This window comes from Canis lupus, chromosome 3 (assembly GCF_003254725.2).
Source record: "Canis lupus dingo isolate Sandy chromosome 3, ASM325472v2, whole genome shotgun sequence".
NCBI classification, from domain to species: domain Eukaryota; kingdom Metazoa; phylum Chordata; class Mammalia; order Carnivora; family Canidae; genus Canis; species Canis lupus.
The window spans coordinates 12,818,587-12,838,912 of NC_064245.1; the positions used below are offsets into that span (position 1 = coordinate 12,818,587).

A 20,326-nucleotide genomic window follows, 5' to 3' on the forward strand; every position below is an offset into this window, starting at 1 on the left:
TTTATACATGATTTTTTAAATAGTCTCTTAGGAATTTACTTCTTGATTTTAGTGATGGGATGTTTCAAAATCTCTAAGATTTTATTTATTTGAGAGAAAGAGAATGAGACAGCACAACCAGGGGGGACAGTAAAGGGAAGGTAGAGGGAGATGCAGACTCCCAGCTGAGCAGGGAACCGGATGCCAACGCCACAGAGCAGGGCTCCATCCTAGGATCCTGGCATCACAACCTAAGCAGAAGGCAGACGCTTAACTGGCTGAACCACTCAGGTGCCCCTAAATTTCTCTTTTTATTTTTATTATTTTTTTTTTAAGATTTTATTTATTCATGAGAGACACAGAGAGAGAGGCAGAGACACAGGCAGAGGGAGAAACAGGCTCCATGCAGGGAGCCCGATGTGGGACTCGATCCCAGGACCTGGGATCACGACCTGAGCCAAAGGCAGATGCCTAACCACTGAGCCACCCAGGCTGCCCTAAATTTCTCTTTTTAAATAGAATTTCTGTTTTATTGTGATCAAAGAACATGGTCTGCACAGCAGGCACTCCTTTATATTTGAACATTAATCATGAGTCAGAATATGATACTTTTCCTCCAAAGTTCTTGGTACTTTCCCCCAAATAATTTTTTATTTTGACCTTTTTCATTTATCATAATTGGTTATTTCTACTTTGTTCACGATAGACACTAACAAATTTTTCCCTTTGCTAGATTAATTTTCTAAGATTAGAATTTTTTAAAAAATAGTTTATCTCAAGTCATTCCATTGCTATACATCATCTTGGGTGGGCATAAAAATTCACTGTTACATTTTCTTTGAATTTCTAAAAGAAAAATCCTCATTGTTATAATAATAATACAGATGGTATGAAGAAGGGAATACGGGCTCCCCCTAATTTGTTGTTTTGCATCACTGTGAAGATATGATTCCACGTTCCTGGGATACTGCTCACTTTATATTCTTCCCTAAATCAGGACTCGGGAACCTCTGTGTAATATAATCTGTTAGTATGGAGGAGGAAGAGGGGAAGGTCATGGAATGGAGTGGCTACAACTGCCTGGAGATGGTGCTTTCATAGGGGTCAAGTGCACTGGTTAGTAATCCCTTCTTTGAAGGGTTTATTGCTTCATCCAGTCCAAAAACTGAGCTACTTCAAGGAATTATTTTTACTAATAGCTACTCATTCTGTTGCTCAACTGATACACTGTCTATGCCACTGTCCACATACGAACCTTGTAAATCGATAGCACAGATCCCACAAAAAAAGTTTGGAATTACATCAATCTGGGTACTTCAACAGACTTAAAATAAGTTTCCATATAAATAAGCTAGAAAAGTCCTATAGTAGAGAAACCTGCTTACCATGTCCCAACATTTCCTGAAATTTTTATGAACAGAATTCCCTTTGAGGAACTATCTAGTCTACACAGAGATAAATTTCTTAGGAGACAATTATGGAAAATGATAAATTGTAGAAATACCAACAGGTAAAGTTACTTGAAATGTACTTTTGGGTAAATTCAGTTTTAAGTTCTCTTTTCGTAAGTACACTTGGTAAAGAATACATGCTCATTGGTTTAATTAGTTACAGTGTTGCAAATATCCACGGTCCTGGGACACTATTTCATGATAGAACACATTTTTCATGGTTACAGTGGGGTTGAGGCCCTTTAATTTTGTGACTGTTTCCTCAGCTCCAATGTCAGAGTCACTACTTTCCATTTATTTTTGCCACCCTACAAGCAAGGAAATAAACCCAGGAGTTTCAGACTTACAAGAGGTGAAGTGTTTGAGGAACCAGCAAAGTCCTTGGACAAAGCATCAAGAAGGAAGTCTTCACTCATGGGCTGTAAGAATCAGAAAACGTATCAATAAATGCCACCTCGTCAAAGGATGTCACTATTTATTGCTCATCAACTTATTAAAAAGAAAGTTACGCCCTTCCACAATTAACAATCAGGGCCAAGTAAGAAAAATATACTTAGGGAAAATTGTCTTGCTTACTAAAAGCGATTCCTTGGGCACTTTTGGCAGGAGTGGTTTTCCATCTTTATCCTATTTGGGAGAGAAAAACATGATTTATCCTGGGGGATTTATCCAAAGTATGAACCCTTGTACATAGTGTAAGGCGTCTACAGGTTAGACCTGATGTTGTGCATTATAAACAGATTCATCATTTCAGGAAAAAAAAAAAAAAAAGAGTCTCTCACCAGAGAATATGCTCTAATGACTTCATGTCAACAAACAGCTCACATATCAGGCATGCCCTAGGCATGGGGACTATAAAACCAACCGTGCACAGCTTGTGACCTCAAAAACCCACAAACTAGTGCAGCAGAAAAATATGTGAGTGGCTGAAACAGTGTGACACAAGGTGCTGTGACAGGGCACTTACAGGACATGATGGGAGCACAGGGATGCACCCCTCATGTGCTTGGGGGATGGTCTTCACCAAAGTTGCCTGAAAACTGGTTAATTTTATGCCTATGTCTCTGCCTTTCCCTGTGTCTCTCATGAATTAATAAAACCTTTAAAAAAACAGTTAATTTTATAGGCAATACATCCAACTCCTATGCATCAATGCTGTGTGACACTCTGAGCACTGTGGATACCACAGAAGCCAGGATACACAAAATTCTTGCCCTAAGGAGCTCAGCCTTATGGCTCAGATGATGCCAAACCTCACATGCCTCTTAGGGCCGCTTCTGAGAAACAGGACAATTAAAACATTTGAAGCTTTTTAGTAAAGTTCATAAAAGAATGGTAAGTCCAATTTATCCATATATACAAAAATAGGTGCAAGGCTACCTATGTATGTAGTCGTATATAAATGCACATAAATACATATACAGGGGATCCCTGGGTGGCGCAGCGGTTTAGTGCCTGCCTTTGGCCCAGGGCGTGATCCTGGAGACCCGGGATCGAATCCCACGTCAGGCTCCCGGTGCATGGAGCCTGCTTCTCCCTCTGCCTATGTCTCTGCCTCTCTCTCTCTCTCTCTCTCTCTCTGTGTGACTATCATAAATAAATAAAAATTAAAAAAAATATACATATACACTTAGTTGAATATTCTCATAAGTAGTAGCATCTTATGAAGAGGACTGATATTTGTTCTACGGTCCATGGCGTGTGTCCCCATTCAAGTGATCACACTTCAACTACAGATACATAATGGAGTCTCCCCCCTGTGTCACTTGTTTCTGTACCATCTGTACTTTCAAAATAAAGACATTATTCTACTTAATGTTAAACAGGCTTCCTTCCTTTTTCAATATATATCCAAGAGCTGCAAATTTTTCTCCATAGAAAATAATTATTCCTCATTTTGGTTTTCCTAGTTACATAAAGGTTGTCTAAGTTAGTCTTTCTTTCTGGCATGGTAACACACCATGTCATTAAATGAGAAAAAAATTAGGTAGCTTAGGCATTAGGTGTTTTTCACTTAAGGGAGGAGTGAAAGGTCACTGAGGAATATTTTCCAGCGTCATACCCGGTATGCCAACGGAGTATTAACCAACTATTTGGCATCTGAAACACTAAAAACAAGATCTTTCCATTTCAGGCCTATTTCCGTGTCCCTTTTTTAGGTTTTTATGTTTACCTTGACCTCTTCTAATCTATAATCAGGAGGAATTGTTTCTTCTTTTTCACCAAGTTTTTCACGATCCTCTTCCTTGGCTTTCTCCTGCATTAAAATTATACCATTTTCATTATTAATATATCTCCATGAAGTGGATGCCTAAGTGCCTACATCTGAGATAACTCCCCTGTTAGGCCAGAGCATACGATGGCCAAATGTACAGAGTTCCCACAGCAACCTCAGCTTTCTCAGCCTCCCCTGCTTCCGTGGGCTCAGATTCCACCATTACGCCTGTTGGGCTAAAAGGCAAGATGCGGAGGAGGGTGGGCACCTGCCGCTTCTCCCAAGACTCCTGGGCAGTGGGAATGCACACGGCCCACGTGAGAGTCAGGGCATGCACATGGCCCAGGTGTTTGACTAACCTGAGTGGCACACTAACCATCCACTACTATAGCACAACGTCGATGCTTACCCCAGTTTAGATTATCAAATGGGGATGGGATGTTCCCTAATAGATACAGCCAGTCGGTTATGTGTTGTAGGAAAAAAAAAAAAAAGGTGACTAACTTAGTTGGGGACTGTAGATCATCAGTGTTAGCTACTTTCTAGAAGTGACTGAGCCGCTATTACCTTGACTTTATCTTCCACAGGCTTTCCATCTCCTGGATCTGCTTCCTTCTTCCCCAGGCTACCAGCCAAGGCTTCTACAGCATCATCTGGCACCATGCCTTCCTAAAAGGCACATTCGTAGATACACTAAGTAGGTGGTTAATCACTCCTTTTAAAAGAGAGACTACATCAGGCAATTCAGAAGGGCACAACCTTATCTCAGGTCTAGATAAGAAGTACATGTCATCTTTTAATCATTTGATTACCAATTGAATTAGAATCCATGTCAAAGGAACCTGAAATGTTAAAAATTAGACCTTATGTTTCTTATGGTAAGCAGTTAGTGGGTACAGCATGTATTGAGACTGAGAAACTCCAATAATCTAACCCAGTGACTTGGTTTGGAAATAAGATCATGGAATGGAAGCAGAAAGCCAGCAAAGAAGTGATTTTTATGGTGATCCTTCTAGAGATGGAGCAGGAAAGATTTTCAGAAAGGCCTATGAGAGGACATTCTTCCCAATGCTCTATGAAATAAGCCTGGCCCTTCCCGGAGGTGGTGGCCTCAGCACAGCCTCTGCTGAGACACAGAAGCTTGTGTTCCTCCCGTGGCTTCTACTGGTCTAGGTGGCTTCATGCTGACTCAGGTGACTGCCTGTGTCCGACCAACCTGAGTGGCACAATGGGGATGGTCCACTTGGGGTCCCACCGTTCAAAAGGAAATGTGCTCCTTTGTGATGCAGTGAGCTCCCACCATGCTCGTATTCAAAAGGAAACTGGGGGAAGACAACATACGTGATACAAAGGAAAAATAAAGGGAAAACTATGTTTGGGCTAAAAGTTAGGAGTCGATCTGACTTTTCCCAAATCACAGGTCATGATCCATACATTAATGGTGCATGAAAATCAATTCAACAGTTTACGGGTGGGGCTTTTTTTTTTTTTTTAATGAAAGGATAGAAAACAGAATGCATCATATAAAACAAGGATAAGTACTATTCATTAAACTGTTTTTTTTTTTTTTTCTATTCATAGATATTGGGTTGAAGTAGCAATGAATTTCTTATTGCAGCTTTTGGTCAAAGTATGAAAGCTGCTTCTGAATTTCAAAGTCTCCGAAGTTTATTCCTATAAAATTCTATGACCTCACGCGGAGTGCATGTCTGATTATTGGAGTAAAAGTGTCTTTCTGTGGATATGCCTTAACCATGAACGTAAATAAGAAAAGTTCTTCTGCTTAGTTGCATTGCAAAAGAGATCCCCAACGAGGGTATGGAACCTGAGTGGAAGGGGATTTATCACCCTCTAGTGGTTGGACCTGCATAGACTTTATTCCCAGGAGCAACAAAAATCCCTGATTTATCTAACTTGTTTGCAATTCGGTCTAAAATGCAAGAGGTGCAGTGACCAAAGTCTTAACCAAGCAATTGGAATTGTTAGCTTGATCTAAGACAAGCTCACACGTTGAGCTCAGCTTTCTCCTACTCTCTGCTATAGGATCCTTTAAAAACTACAACTTCCTGTTAAGCCTGCTCCCATGGCCTCAAGAAATAAACCAAACAGAAGCAGCAAAGTTAGGAGACACAGCACTCTTAAGAATGAAGCAATCTGGGGGCGTCTGGGTGGCTCAGGCAGTTAGGAGTCTGCCTTCAGCTCAGGTCATGGTCCTGGGATCCTAGGATGGAACCCCATATCCTCTGCATGGGGCTTCCCATTCAGCAAGGAGTCTGCTTCTCTCTCTCTCTCTCCCTCCCTCCCTCCCTCCATCTCTCCACCAGTCATTCTCACTCTCGAATAAATAAATAAATACTATCTTTAAAAAAAAATAAGAAACAAAAGAATGAAGGACTCTGGAAACAGGACTAAGAAGTGAAACTTCAGTATCTGTAATATTTCATGTTGTCAAATTCACAACTAGAACTCAGGTTTCTGCATTTCCTCAATAAACTTTCTTTTTACGTGAACAAGAACCATACAGGACACACATTCATCTCCTTCCTCTGCTCTTTGATTCTTTTTGCTCACTAATCCTCGAGTCCATCTTGGGTCCTCTGACCTTTGTCATACTCCGCAGCTATTCTTTCTGGCGCCCATGGGTGTCACAATTCCAGGAATGCCAACTAACTTTGGTGATGGTAATCTCAGCAACCGTGGTCCCTAGAGCTGATGGAGCAGATGCCCAGAAAAGATCATCAGAGAATGGAAAAACAGAGCCCTTTTGTGTGCACTGAACATCGATGCTTGGCGGCCCTACAGTCAAGGTAAAGTGGGAAAGGAAGAGGAACCCTTAAAGGCACGGGAGGCAGAGGGCACATGTTTAGGTCACAGAGTTCTGCTCTGGAATGTTGGCTATTGTCTTTTTTATTCCACTCACCACCACCTCTGTTCTTATTTCCTTCACTGTGTCATCCCACATTCTCTCCTCCTCTCCTAGTCTTTACCACCATGGCCTGTGGCTTCATTCCCACCATGTCCAAGTTCTGGAGCATGCCCAGACACCTCAAAAAAAGAGGTTGAGTCCTGTGTAAGGCAGGAGGGACACCCTGGACTTTTTTTTTTTTTTTTTTTTAAGATTTTATTTATTTATTCATGAGAATGAGAGAGGCAGAGACACAGGCAGAGGGAGAAGCAGGCTCCCCACAGAAAGCCTGATGTGGGACTCAATCCCAGGACCCTGGGATCATGACCTGAGCCAAAGGCAGATGCTTATCCACTGAGCCACCAGGCATCCCAAGAGAGACCCTGGACTTTGAGGGGATTTTCCGTTAGCAACAGGAACGTCCTTGGCAGGAAGCAGCCACTTCAGGGCACCCAGGAAACATCCCACAATTTCTTGACCCCCTTTACTCAAACTAAATGCACTAAACCCAAGTACAACACGTGCTTTATCCCTTTTTGCTGGCCTGTCCTTAGCTCACTGGTCTCCCCAGGAAAACAGTGCTACTCCCCCTTCTCAGTATGATCATGCCCTCCCTTCTATATTTCCTAATTCCTCCTAGGGGTGGATCCCTTCACCCTGTTCCTCCTGCCCTTTTCCCATATGAGAAAGACCAAAATGTACTGTAAAAAGCTTCAGATTTGGCTATAGCCACACTCGATGCTGAGGTAGCTCAGAGCAGGAGCCTTATTTATATCACCGAGGCTCTGAAAAGTTAAGTGGATTGTTCAAGGCCAACTCAAAGCTTCGTTTCCCTCATCTGTAACACAGAGGTGATCTATCACGCAGGATTCATAATGTCCTTGTGAAAGTTTAATACAAAGATACTGTAAAGCTTCTACAAGTTAACTATTCAGAGTACAGATGCACTGAGTCTGTAGTAACACAGCACAGCTCCACCAGCTGTTACTCAACTACTGAATTGCCACACTTGATACAACGGTCAGAAATGAAATGAATCCACGATCAGTGGATGAGCGTCTGCCACACTTGATACAACGGCCAAGAAGAAAATGGAAAGGAATGGATTCAACCTCCCTTCAGGTAGGAGTGAGGAAAAGTCATGACGATATTGGTGCAGATGATTCCACTAGGAGAGTCAACAAAAGATCACAGCAGGCTATCCGTGAAACTCCAAGTAGGCTTGAAAGATGTGGGAAAGTAAAAGAGCATGAGTACCCACAATAGCTGAGGAGGAAGAAAGACTTTCAGACGCTGAATGAAAAACACAGCTTGCAGCAGTTTAATTAAAAAGTTAAGTCTAGCCTGAATTTGTAGCATACCCCGAAGCCAAAAGAACAGTGGATGCTACAGCCCTAAAACATTTCCTTATTTTGTTAGAATAAAATAATACGTGGTAACACACAGTAACAAGTGCATGGGAGGAAGAACATTACCCTCTCAAGACATCGCTCCACGCCCTGAGGATCACTCACCAAGGTAGGTGGCTTGGGCGGTGCCGACTGTATGCTACACATGGAGGTCCGAGGCACAGCCTCGCTCACAGGAGTTAGGGGGGCAGCCTGAGATTCCTGAGGGGAGGAGTACAACGAAGAGTTTTTAGAAAAAACTGGTTAGTAAGACTGCACAACAACGCACGAACAATACGCTGTCCTACATTATATGCTGCTATGAGCATGACTTTCTTAAATGCCGAAGGATTGCTGAATAGTGAATAAATCAAGGCATGTTGTAACTCTTCTACCATTATTTCAACTTGGTTTTACCTCTTACCTTAGGTAGGTTACTTAACCTCTCTGAGACTCAGTTTCCACATCTGTAAAATGAGAACAATGATAGTACCTACATCTCAAGGGTCAACATGAGGCTTTAAATGAGATAAAACATGTCCAGTGCTTTGCATACTATCTGGGAACACTGTAAGCTCAATAAAATTAGCAACTATTATCATTTATATTATTTTCATAGAATATACAATAATATGCCAACTATGTAATGTAATGCTTTATATATAAATCCATCTCTTTTATATACTTAAGAGCACCCTATCAATTGTAAATAGGAAGGTACAAACGCAAGGAAGTAATACCATCCCAGGGGTTCGCAAAGTATGGTCCCCGGACCAGCAGCATCAGGACCTTGCTACAAATGCAAATTCAACTACTACTATGGAGATTCTGGAAGTGGGGCCCAGCAATCCATGTTTTAACAAACCCTCGGGTGATCCTGGTACTAAAATTTGAGAACTGGGCTATCTTATTTTATCACAAGAGTAAAATTTCAAACAGTTTTTAATCCAGACACAGAAGTTGATCCTAATGTAAGGTGCTCAGTAGATGATCATTAATAGGGGACTATCTCTTCTTTCAAGGAACTTGCTATTTAGTTAAAACTATGTATACATGTCAGAGGTGAAGACCAAGACAGCTAACACCTTGCTTGTCATAAATATCTTAACAGGGATATATAAAGAATAGACCCCTGCGTGTGATGTATTATGCTTGGGAAGGTGTGGAAAAGTGGGAAGGTTCGGGGAGGGAAAAGCAAGAGACAAAGACCATATTTCAGCAGAGCTTTAAAGGCATGACTAACATTTTAGATGGTTGGGAATTAGGATGGAACATTATTCCATAAAGAAGGACCACATGAGAAAAGCCAAGGACGCGCGCGCGCGCGCACACACACACACACACACACAAGCACTTACTGTCACAGTTTAGTATTTGGAGGACACACCTTGGGGTAAGGAAGGCAGCTGGGACCAGAACACAGGAGCAGGGACTTTTATTGGGTGGGGAATGGGGAGGTTGTGAGAGTGGGAGCAGGGGAATGATGTGACTACCAAGACGCCTAAGAAACAGTAATTCCGGCAGAGAGATATGGGAGGGACCGAAAGGAGACTGCCAACAGGGGCCCCAACCGTCCTGAGGTGAGTGGTGATGACAACTGTGACTAGGTCCGTTACAGAAGGATGAACAGAAAGGAAAGCACGGTTGTGCTTGCTCCCCTGAAGGCATAATTATAGGACTTCAATTGTGTAAGACTATCAAGGTCTCTTTGGGAAAAGCAAGCACATCTAGAAAAAGTCAAGATGACAACTGCGTGTAAAAAAAAAAAAATGGCATAATGGGTCTCTATCAACTTCTTCATGCTAAAACAGTTTGGGCCTCGCATTCTTAAGAGTATGGAACAATATTTTAAAAAAACACAGAACTAGAGACCTTTACTTTTGAGAAACATACTTCTGTTTTTTCAGTTGGCTTAGACTGTTCTCCTTTACTTTTAGGCTGGTTAAAATCTTCTGAAAGCTCATCAATGAGTTCTGATTCACTCAGGGGCTGTAATAGAAGAAACACTACATTATTAAGGGACTATATGTTTGTTATAAACAAGTTTTTCATACAGAAGTATTTTTTTTTTGTTAACACATATTAGGCCATATTTTAGGATCTAAAACCAAAATTCGTATTGGGGATGTTTTAAAATTTATCTATGTAAGATAAACGTCATGCAACAACCAAGGAATACCAGACACCTGAATACCACAGAAATGATTCGCTTAGTCAAGAGTTTACTTCGATTTCTGAAGAATTGTGTTCAAATAAAACTGCCAGTTCTTTTCAATGAAGATCCATATAAAAGCTTTTTTCTTATGGGATTTTTTTTTTTTTTTTTTTTAACTATTTCCTAATGACTTCCTTCTGAATAGCTCAGGAGACAGAGATCATATACTCCTTTCCCATGACTGTGTGGGATCTGGGCAGGAAAGTTCTCCTATCCCTAAGTGCTTCAGATGAAATTCATTTAGAGCTTGTGGAAATTTTGATTAATACCAGTCATCTATAGCTGTAGGTGATTGGGATGCCGTGCCTCTGTCTAGGACAGCCTGAGTTTTGGGGCACTGCCCTTGCTATTTTCTAGGTGTGTGACCTTGGGTGACTTGCATAACCTCTCTGCCTCTCAGTTTCCTCACATGTAAAATGAGAATGATAATAGCACCTTCTTCGTCCAACAAGCACCCAAAGAGGTAACGTATGAAAGGCAATCAATATGGTGTCAGGCACAGAGTAAGTGATTAATAAATGTTGCTGCTTATTGTATCCTAACAGCTAAATATGCCGCTTGATACCAACTTAAAGCAGTTATAGAATCATTAGAGTATCATGACGTCACAATTACAATCAAACTCTGAAGTGCAAACAATCTAATTTGAGGCTCTCTTGACATCAGCTCCTAAAGTCCAATGAATGTCACCTAGAAAACTGGTAACATTCTCGTAATAATTCATGAGGAGAATCATCATGAAAATATGTGAAAAAGTCAGTGATAGGAGTGTCGCCATCACAAGTTTCCCTCTCTCCAATACTAGGTTGGCATTAAAGTCTCCACGGTGAAATCCTGTCTAAATTATCTCAACTTATACTTTACAGTGCTTTTGTTAATTATCAGAAGAATCATTTTCTAACCTTGGATTTTTCTTCAGGCTCTGGCAATAGAGGTTTTCCATCTTTATCCTGAAAATAAGATAGAAAATTCACTGAAAATGAAATAGAACATTTCGTTTTCTTGTCCCATTAAGTTTGTTTTAGGGAATTCCAGGATATGAGAAGACAGATTGGTTTTTTCTTCCTTATATTTGAGTGATTTGTTGAGTGAATTTTTTTAAAAAATTTTTTTATTGGAGTTCAATTTGCCAACATATAGCATAACACCAAGTGCCCCCCTCAGTGCCCATCACCCAGTCACCCCCACCCACCACCCACCTCCCCTTCCACTACCCCTTATTCGTTTCCCAGAGTTAGGAGTCTCTCATGTTTTGTCACCATCACTGATATTTTCACTCATTTTCTCTCCTTTCCCTTTATTCCCTTTCACTAATTTTTATATATTCCCCAAATGAATGAGACCATATAATGTTTATCCTTCTCCGATTGACTTACTTCACTCAGCATAATACCCTCCAGGTCCATCCACGTCAAAGCAAATGGTGGGTATTTGTCGTTTCTAATGGCTGAGTCCATTGTATACATATATTTGAGTGAATTTCTTATATTTGAGTGAATACATCCTCAGGCTTTTTTTTTTTCTTTTTCTTATCAAGTATTAGAATAAAGATTTGAGCTATTAAAAAAAAGTCTCCTTTCTCCAACCCAGGGTGAAGAGATAAATCTCATTCCTACAATTCTGTTTTTGTATTCTGGAGACATGTAATCCAGACTCTTTCTAAAACTGAGAAACCTTCCATCAAGCATTGGTGTATATTTTTTCAAAGATAAATTACAAGTACAACTATAGGAGTCGGTCCACCATCCTCATTTTAAACCAAAGCCAACAACAATAAAACCACCTTAACTGAGGAGGTAAATAGTTGTACATTCACATCTACCCCTTAAAAGGTCTATGCTGCTCTTATCTATACGGCAGTTCTAGAAAACAATATTCCCGAATTGATCCTTGGGCTTTAAGGTTAAGGACCTACGTCGTGCATCACTGACAGCTGTAACACTTGCATTTGTGTGAATTTGAATGAGCACACGGTTACCACTTAGGAAACTATCCCTTAACTAACTTTAGAGAGTGGGGTTTTACATGGATATGAACTGGGTCAGACCCAACAAAACATGATGTGGAGGCAAGAGGAGGATTATGCTGTTGGGCACTGCGGCTAACAACGTACCGTAGCTGGTTTTAATCTGTACTCTGATGGGACAGTTTCCTCATCTTCACCACACTTCTTTAGTTTCTCTTCTTTGGCTTTTGCCTGATGAAAATGGAGGGGGAGGGAATAAAACACAGAAACGTTGGTAATGCACGTGAAATAAGAGGATCTCGCTTTCTGGACTTCATGAGTGGTGTGGGGAAGATCCTATCAGATTCAAGTGCATCTGTGCGCCTTGTAAACTACAGAGCACAAGAGCGTGGTGAGCGCTGGCTGTGAGGAAGGCCGCGGTGGCCGAGTCACAAGATGGCCAGGAACCCTGGAGAGGTGTCCCTGCCCTGCGCTCAGCTGCTCTGTGACTGTGGGGAGCCACTGAGTCTTCCTTCAGCGGCAAAATGGGGCTACTGACACGTGTAAGGATCACTAAGGAAAAGCAAATAAAATATCCTTTGAGGCAGGTAAGCACAGGGCAGAGTTAGTAATTATTTTAATAGCCTCCGTCTGTCTTACTCAACACAGGAGTCATCGAAGGGGAGGAAACAATTAGTTCCCATGAATGTTAAAACACAGTTCAGAAACGAGAGGAGCATCTCATGGCACATCTTGACTGATCCATGGATAATACACTTTGCCTCTTTTGAAAGGACTCCCTTCTTTTTAAGTGTTCTTCTTTTAATTCCAGTGTAATTGGGCCACCTGGGTGGCTCAGTGGTTGAGTGTCTGTATGTAGCTCAGGGCGTGATCCTGGGGTCCTGGGATCAAGTCCCCCCTTGGGCTTCCCTGTGGGGAGGCTGCTTCTCCCTCTGCCTATGTCTCTGCCTGTCTCTCTGTGTCTCTCATGAATAAATATTAAAAAAAAATTCCAGTCTAATTAACATATAGGTTTACATTAGCTTCAGGTGTACTATATAGCAATTCAACAGTTCTATACATTACCCGGTGCTTATCATGTTATATGTACTCTTAATCCCCAGCACCTATTTCACCCATTCTCCCCTGGTGACCATCAGTTTGTTCTCTACAGTTAAAAGAGTCTGTTTCTTCGTTTGTTACTCTTTTTGTTTGCTTGCGTGCTTGGTTTTCTTACATTCCACATGACTGAAATCATATGGTATTTGTCTTTCTCTGAGTAACTTATTTCCCTAAAGTTTATACACTCTAGTTCTATCCATGATGTTGCAAATGGCAAGATTTCATTCTTTTTAATGGCTGATTAATCCATTTAATCCACTGTATGCACATACCTCATCTTCTTTATCCATTCCTCTACTGATGGAGACGGGCTGCTTCTAGAATTTGGCTATCATAAATAATCCCGCAATAAAAAAGGACTTCCTCCAACAACACTAGGACTTTACGGGATTACAGAACCATGAAAAACCGACTGCATTAGAGATGAAAGTGTACTTCTATAGTAGATCACTGGCTTCTAGGATATGACATTTGCATTTTAAACGACTGGTGACTGATGGGAAGTTCCATGATATGTAATAATTGGTTCCTCTATCAAGGCATGGATTTAAATCACAAAACAAGGGGCTCCTGGGTATCAAGTGGAGCATCATTTGGGAAATTCCTGCTCAACCCATCCCTCCACCCATACTTAAGAATTATAATTCTACACTGAATGATTAGATGATTAATTTAAAACATCTTAAGCACTTTTAGTGAGCCAAACACTCTCCTATGGTTTAGAATGACAGTTTTATTGTTCTATAAATTAACCATTCTCATTAAGGGATGATAGGTTTTGTTGTTGTTTTTTAAAAAATATTTCTAATTACATTCTACTGCAGCATACGGAGAAAGTCCTATTATGTAGTGGTATTCTCCAAACTCCAGATATTTGTGAGGTTTCCATCTGGAAAACAGGCTTTGTGAAAGTCAAGGGTCTCCTGTATCAGACTGTCTTCTCCAGGCTTGTGGACAATGAGGATCATGTGCACAGTGAGATCTGTTCTATTCCTGTTTGATCTTTATGTTCTTTACATGCCTGCACTCTAGGCATGTCTACTGAATTTAAATAGCATCCGACTAGGTAACTACACACAGAAATGGGGAAGATTAGTAAGGTATCATTATAGAATATTTATTTTATGTTATGATCTATTATAAAAATGATAAGTAGGCATGGATGTCTTCTCTGAAGCATTATGCAGTTTTTCCACAGAGACCTCTCTAGTATGGAATGTACTGGAGAGGCTCTGGACTCCTATAGGATATTAAACTTTATGACACTTATCAAAACATCAGACTATCCAGAAAGTATTACATTCACCATCAGGCACTAAAAGTTCAGCTTAAGAATCCAGAGGACTGGAAGATCTAAGGAAATATTTATACTTCGTACATAATTAAAAAGGAAAACTAGTGGAAAACTGCAGACGATAAAGTAGAAACTAATATAAAGAGTAGAAAGAACAGTTCTTTCAGTTAAAATTTTAGGAGTTTTCTGCTTGTGGTTGTTTTTTTTTTTTTCCATAGGGAGTGGAATACACGTATACACATCCCAAAATTAGTTATCCCAACTGCTTAAGAAGTTATTTTTATGCGACATTTTTAACTTCTATTTATCTATTTTTTTTTTAAAGATTTTATTTATTTACTCATGAGAGACACAGAGAAAGGCAGAGACAGAGGTAGAGGGAGAAGCAGGTTCTCTGCAGGGATCCCAGTGCGGGTCTCAATTCCAGGACCCTGGGATCACGATCTGAGAAACTCACCCACTGAGCCACCCAGGCACCTCTCTACTTATCTGATTTTAATCACTCGAAGGCTGTCCTGGGATTGCTGTTTATAGCTTTCCACCCCAAATTATTGTCTTAGTAAATCACATGAAGTATCTGTAAGTGCCATTGGCTCACTGCCCCGTAGCTCTCTGGTGGTAGAGGGACACCACTGAACCTGGCCTGATCCGCACCCCCCCCCCCCAGGGTTCCTCCAGGATCACCCTCTCCCTGAGACAGCTCGTCTATGTGGCTGCTCTAACACATGTGCATCTCACAGTGTGTCTTCACGCAAGTTTCTTTTTTCTTCTCAATACATTACTTGGTCCTGGAGGACAAGGACTGCTTCCCCGGCTCCCTTGTGTTCGCCTCCACAAAGCTTGTCATGCCACACTGTGCCCGGTGAGCCCTCAAAGAAAGCCGAAGATAGAAACTGGCCCATCTTGGACCAGAGCGGTCCCAGACTCAGGGAGAGTTGCCGGGGTCTCACTGAGACTCACCTTCCTCAGTGATTCAGAACAGGAAGTGACAGAGGGGGCAGCAGCATTATGACAGCAACACCTGCCAGCTCCCCTCCCTGTGCTGATAGGCTGGCACCCCTGAGGGTCCCCAGGCTGGATTTCCATGTTCCCCAACTATGCTACCTTGCTGGCAGGGCCATTCCCTCTTTTCTATCCTCTTTTATCCCAGATAACTCAGTTGGAAAAGTCTTCAAAAACTGTAATCTCATGAAAAAAACTCCTCTCCACCAAACAGAAACTTGCTTTGGCTCAGAAGATTTGTTAAGATGTCAGAGTGTGGTGGGATAAATACCCCCCATCATCACACTCTAAGCACACAGGAACTCCACTTATAGAGTTAATTGTTACTTGATGTTATTCTAATTTGGGACAAGATTTTCAACATTTTTCTCCATAGTTCCACAAAGAAGCCTCTTCCCATCCCATCGACAGCATTCTCCCTCTTTCCTTATAAAGACAGGCACCTGGAACCCTTCTGAAAATATACATTTCCATGTCCACAAGAGCAGATAAACCTATTTCTCACCAGGCCACTGCTTCCACGTTATCTTGTCTCGTCAGGGGTCACTGAAGCATTGGCAAAAGAGATTAGCATTCACTTTAAATATTAAAATTCTAGATGGTTTATAAGGCAAACTCTAACTGCCCAGGACTGAAGATCTAAGTTAACCGGACTCTGAAAGTAAGATAGAATGAAGAGCAATTTGTTTTTAATCTCCAATAAAGCAAAGTTGTGTGAAAATTCTAAACATGCATAAGGCAGTTAGTTTCATAACCTGCAGACTGACGCGCTTTATCAATAAACTCCAAGGTCAGTACCTCGTCGACTTCCTTAATGGAACTGAGGTCCAGCTCGGGTTCTGGCTTCCGGCTGCCCAAAGAAGCTGAAAGAGCCTCCAGTGCTTGATCACTCATTGCGTCCTGCTAAAAAGGAAAAACTCTGTACATTAACAAAGACAACATCTCCTCAGCCTGCACAATCCATCCACTTCTCTGTGAAATCCTAATTTCAAATTTGTCAGAGGAGTCGTGGATTAGAGGACTTTGAGAAGGCAGTGCTACTTGAAACCTAAGAAAAGAGAGAAAGGAAAAAGAACTTACCAGTGAAAAATACTGGGGCTAAGATACTTCCACAGTGTCTTACACAGTTTCTACCCTCAGGGGCACACTTCACCCCTTATTTATCAAGCTATAATATTATTATAAAATACTTGCATAGAAATAAAAGCTCCAAGAAGTAAACTTTCACTTTCCTGTTTTTTTTAATGTGTCTCTAAAAATAATTTCTGACAACCCTGTCCCTTAGCAAACTAGCTAAGCCCAGGAAGCCGGGAAACCCAGAGTGGCCCCTTGCAGCCTTCTTTTCTGAAGGCACAATGGCCAATAGCTGTAGGAACTCCCACTCTTGGGGTGTGGTGCTCTCACCGCTCCCCAGCCTGCCAGATAAAAATAAACTGTCCCCTCCAGGAAGGGAGAGGCAGAGCAGATCCAACAGACATGCTCCTTGCACTATCTGGACTGTCTGCAGATGGAGCACGTTTTCTCATCCAGCCTTGAGCCGCTGGATCACCTTTCAAGATTTGTGACAATTATGTGACTGTGGTCAGGAGAAGTGACCTGAAACAGCTAGGCCAACATTCCACTAGTGATTGATTCACAGGTCAAACTCCATTAAAAAAAAATCACGGTGAAGATGTTATGTTCCAAAGGTACAATTTTTTTTGGTGTCTTGTCTTTCTGTATATTTTAGTGGTGAGATACTCTTGTTTCACAATGAAGAAAACTGTTCTGAAATCATGAACAGCATTCGTAGAAACACAGAAGGCTTGCCTGGAGATAATCAATAGAACCCTGATTGGATTCACTAATCTACACAGACCCGAGGGAAAAAAGATGCTCCACATCAGGAATAACGCTCTATTGTGATTATCCTGAATCAGCTGGATCAGGCTCAGGAAAGTAACTGCTGTCAGGAGAAGGACCGTGGTTATTTTCAAAGAAGTAATTATTTATACCTCCTCCACCTTTCTTTTTTTCTCTTGGGGTGAAGCAGCACTTTTGGTTACCCTGGCTGGCTGGGCTTTTAAAATCTCTTCTCCTGTAGATTTCTGAAAGGCAAAACACAAAAGATCAGACTTAAAGATGAAAGAAGGGCAATTACAATAACCAGAACTAAAAAGAAGTTGTTTTAAAGTCTGATACGGTTTCTAACAAGCACTGCAATTATGTTTAAAATAATACCTCTTCCTTAGTTTTCTTTCCAGCATCGGTAGGTGAACTGCAGGTGAAGTCAGATGACAAAGCATCTATGGCATCATTGGGCCCCATGGGTTTCTAAAGAAACAGGGACACGATGGGGCATATATGAGAGTCATTCAAGTTAAGGATCACAATATAAACTCAGCAAAGGAAGAATAATCTGACATTCCTTTACTACCAAATAAAATACCTTATCAACTAACTCAGATGAAAGCCTACATTTGGAAGGGAATGGGTGCTCACTAATCCTATTTGCCTGTTTCCCTCTTTTAAATGGATCACGTGTTAGGATATTCTCATTCTATTAACATTTATTTTACTGCAAAACTTTCTTGGCTCCATTCTTCTTCCTCTAAAAAAAAACAAAAAAAACAAAAAAACAAAACAAAACAAAAAAAACTACGTATGAATCCATGAGCACTGAAACAACCCCCACGTCATCCCCGGCCTCTGAACAGATGGAAACTTAATCTGATTTAGAGATTAGCCATAGACATAATATAGAGAATTGATGACATATCCCCCAACTAAAGATTTTTTTTTAAAGACTTATTTATTTGAGAGAGAGAGCAAGGGGAAGTGAGTGTGAGGGGGGCAGAAGCAGAGGGAGAAAGAAAGTGAATCTCAAGCAGACTCCCTGCTGAGCACAGAGCCTGACCTGGGGCTCAGTCTCATGACACATGAGAACATGACTTGGGCCGAAACCAAGAGTTGGACACTGAACTGAGCCACTCAGGTGCCTCCCACAACTAAAGATTTAAAAACAGGTTAACCTGGATCTCAGAAGAACATTTATGTAAACTCACCGAAGAGTCTGGAGGAGGCACTGTGATACCTTCTTTTTTCTGAAACAAATATTAATTTGGTCATGTTGAGCGACCAAAAGTAATTTTTACAACAGGCAAAATGTAAGGCTCAGTGAGTGTTATGAATTGTGTTTTCCCAAAAGTCATATTGTTGAATTCCTTTACCCCTAGTACTCCAGCATGTGACTACATTTGGACAATGGGCCTTTAAAGAGATAATTAAGGTTAAATGAGGACATTAGGATAGGTGGTGGTCCCATATGCCTCCTGTTCTTATAGAAGTGGGGAAACATGGACTAGGAGATGCACAAAGAGGGAAGATGGCCATGTACATACCAAGGAGGGAGGCCTCAGATCCTTCCCTCACACCCACGCTGCCCACACCCATTCCAGTCTTCCAGCCTCCAAGACTGTAGGACAATGTCTTCCTGTTGTTCAAGCCACCCCAGTCTATGGTACTGAGTTATGTCAGCCCTAGCAAATGGATACACTGAGAGTCACTGTAACAAGTTCACCTGCCCCATCATATTTTCTAAATCTAAAAAACGTGACTATACTGAAGGGATAAAGATCATGTTCTAAAAAAGTAAACAGTAAAAAAGTAAACGATAATTTAACTTACTGCCAAAAGTTCCCTGTACTTTGGAGGAAGTGTGACTTCTCTTTTACCTAATTCCTCTATGTAGGTGGAAGTCATCGGATCCTGGAATAAAAACCACACACAGGGATATTATATAATTAATTAGCTGAGAACGTTGTATGTGTATTCAGCAACCAAACTACTATTCCCATTAGTAATTTATGGAGTTACTGAAATGAAATGTAAGCCATTAAAAAGCCAATGCTTTACACAACACTGAAATTAAGTTTATACAACACTTTAGTTAGCCTAACCCATATATAATAACTAGAAAACATTCAAACCACTATATTAAATTTAAGTCTTATATCAAAGTACATTTTACTTTAAAATGTTTTTCATTAACTATTTCCAAAACATACAAAAAAGTTAATAATAAACATCTCTATAACCTGATACCCAAGGCTTTGAGATGTAATTTCTAAGACAAAAAGGTCTGATAATATATCCTGGTTAACTAACCTCTATAATCTCATTCATCTTCCTTATTAGCCAGTCATCATCTAGAACTTTATTACACCTACCCACTTAAAACTGAGTGCATTTTAACACAATTATTCCATATGTAGGTACCCACAAACAATATGTAGTATTACTTTGCATATTTTTTAATTGAAAAAATATAGAATGCTTTACAAATTTGCATGTGCTCCGCACAGAGTGGTCAAGCTAATCTTCTCTGTATCATTCCAATTTTAGCATATGCACTGCTACTGAGCACTATTTTGCATACTTCCAAATGTTATAGAAATGGCATATTTTAGATATCATTTTGTATTTTTATTCAAAACTATGCTTTTGTAATGTATCCATGTTGATACATGAATAATTTGTTTTAACCCCTATAAAGTGTTCCATTATATCATCTTGTCTGCTGTTGATCAAAATCCTTTCCAAATGTTTTATTCTTATAACTCCTGGTACACACGGGCAAGGCTTCCTCCCAGAGAATCTCTCTCAAGGTGGAACTGCTACCTGAAGAGTAAGCACATCTTCAATATCTACAAGCTCTACATGAGCTGTCAGACATTTATACTTTTGCCAATCTGATGAGTGTGAAATGGTCTCTTCATAGTTTGGTATCATTTCTCTAATTCCTACAGAATTTTACGTATTTATGAGCCAA

General features: G+C 40.7%; 1 protein-coding gene and 1 non-coding gene across 51 annotated transcripts in view; both read right to left on the reverse strand.

Moving 5' to 3' along the window:
• The window catches only part of CAST (calpastatin), a 111,454-nt gene that overhangs the window by 19,842 nt on the left and 71,286 nt on the right, over positions 1 to 20,326 (reverse strand). For 35 of the 50 annotated variants that reach the window (XM_025436996.3, XM_025436995.3, XM_035714562.2 and 32 more), the window contains 13 exons: positions 19,183 to 19,263; positions 18,561 to 18,599; positions 17,737 to 17,829; positions 17,511 to 17,603; positions 16,315 to 16,419; positions 12,267 to 12,350; positions 11,056 to 11,103; positions 9,832 to 9,927; positions 8,065 to 8,160; positions 4,213 to 4,314; positions 3,604 to 3,687; positions 2,007 to 2,057; positions 1,778 to 1,849 (listed from right to left, as the gene is read on the reverse strand). In XM_025436996.3, coding sequence (XP_025292781.1) covers positions 1,778 to 1,849; positions 2,007 to 2,057; positions 3,604 to 3,687; positions 4,213 to 4,314; positions 8,065 to 8,160; positions 9,832 to 9,927; positions 11,056 to 11,103; positions 12,267 to 12,350; positions 16,315 to 16,419; positions 17,511 to 17,603; positions 17,737 to 17,829; positions 18,561 to 18,599; positions 19,183 to 19,263 — 1,044 coding nt within the window. The remainder of the gene's footprint in view (positions 1 to 1,777; positions 1,850 to 2,006; positions 2,058 to 3,603; positions 3,688 to 4,212; positions 4,315 to 8,064; positions 8,161 to 9,831; positions 9,928 to 11,055; positions 11,104 to 12,266; positions 12,351 to 16,314; positions 16,420 to 17,510; positions 17,604 to 17,736; positions 17,830 to 18,560; positions 18,600 to 19,182; positions 19,264 to 20,326) is intronic. The other 15 variants (XM_025436997.3, XM_035714563.2, XM_025436993.3 and 12 more) reach the window with 3 other exon arrangements.
• LOC112654181 (U6 spliceosomal RNA) lies at positions 19,817 to 19,921 on the reverse strand. The gene has a single exon (XR_003132848.1). It is a non-coding gene; the product is annotated as a U6 spliceosomal RNA (small nuclear RNA).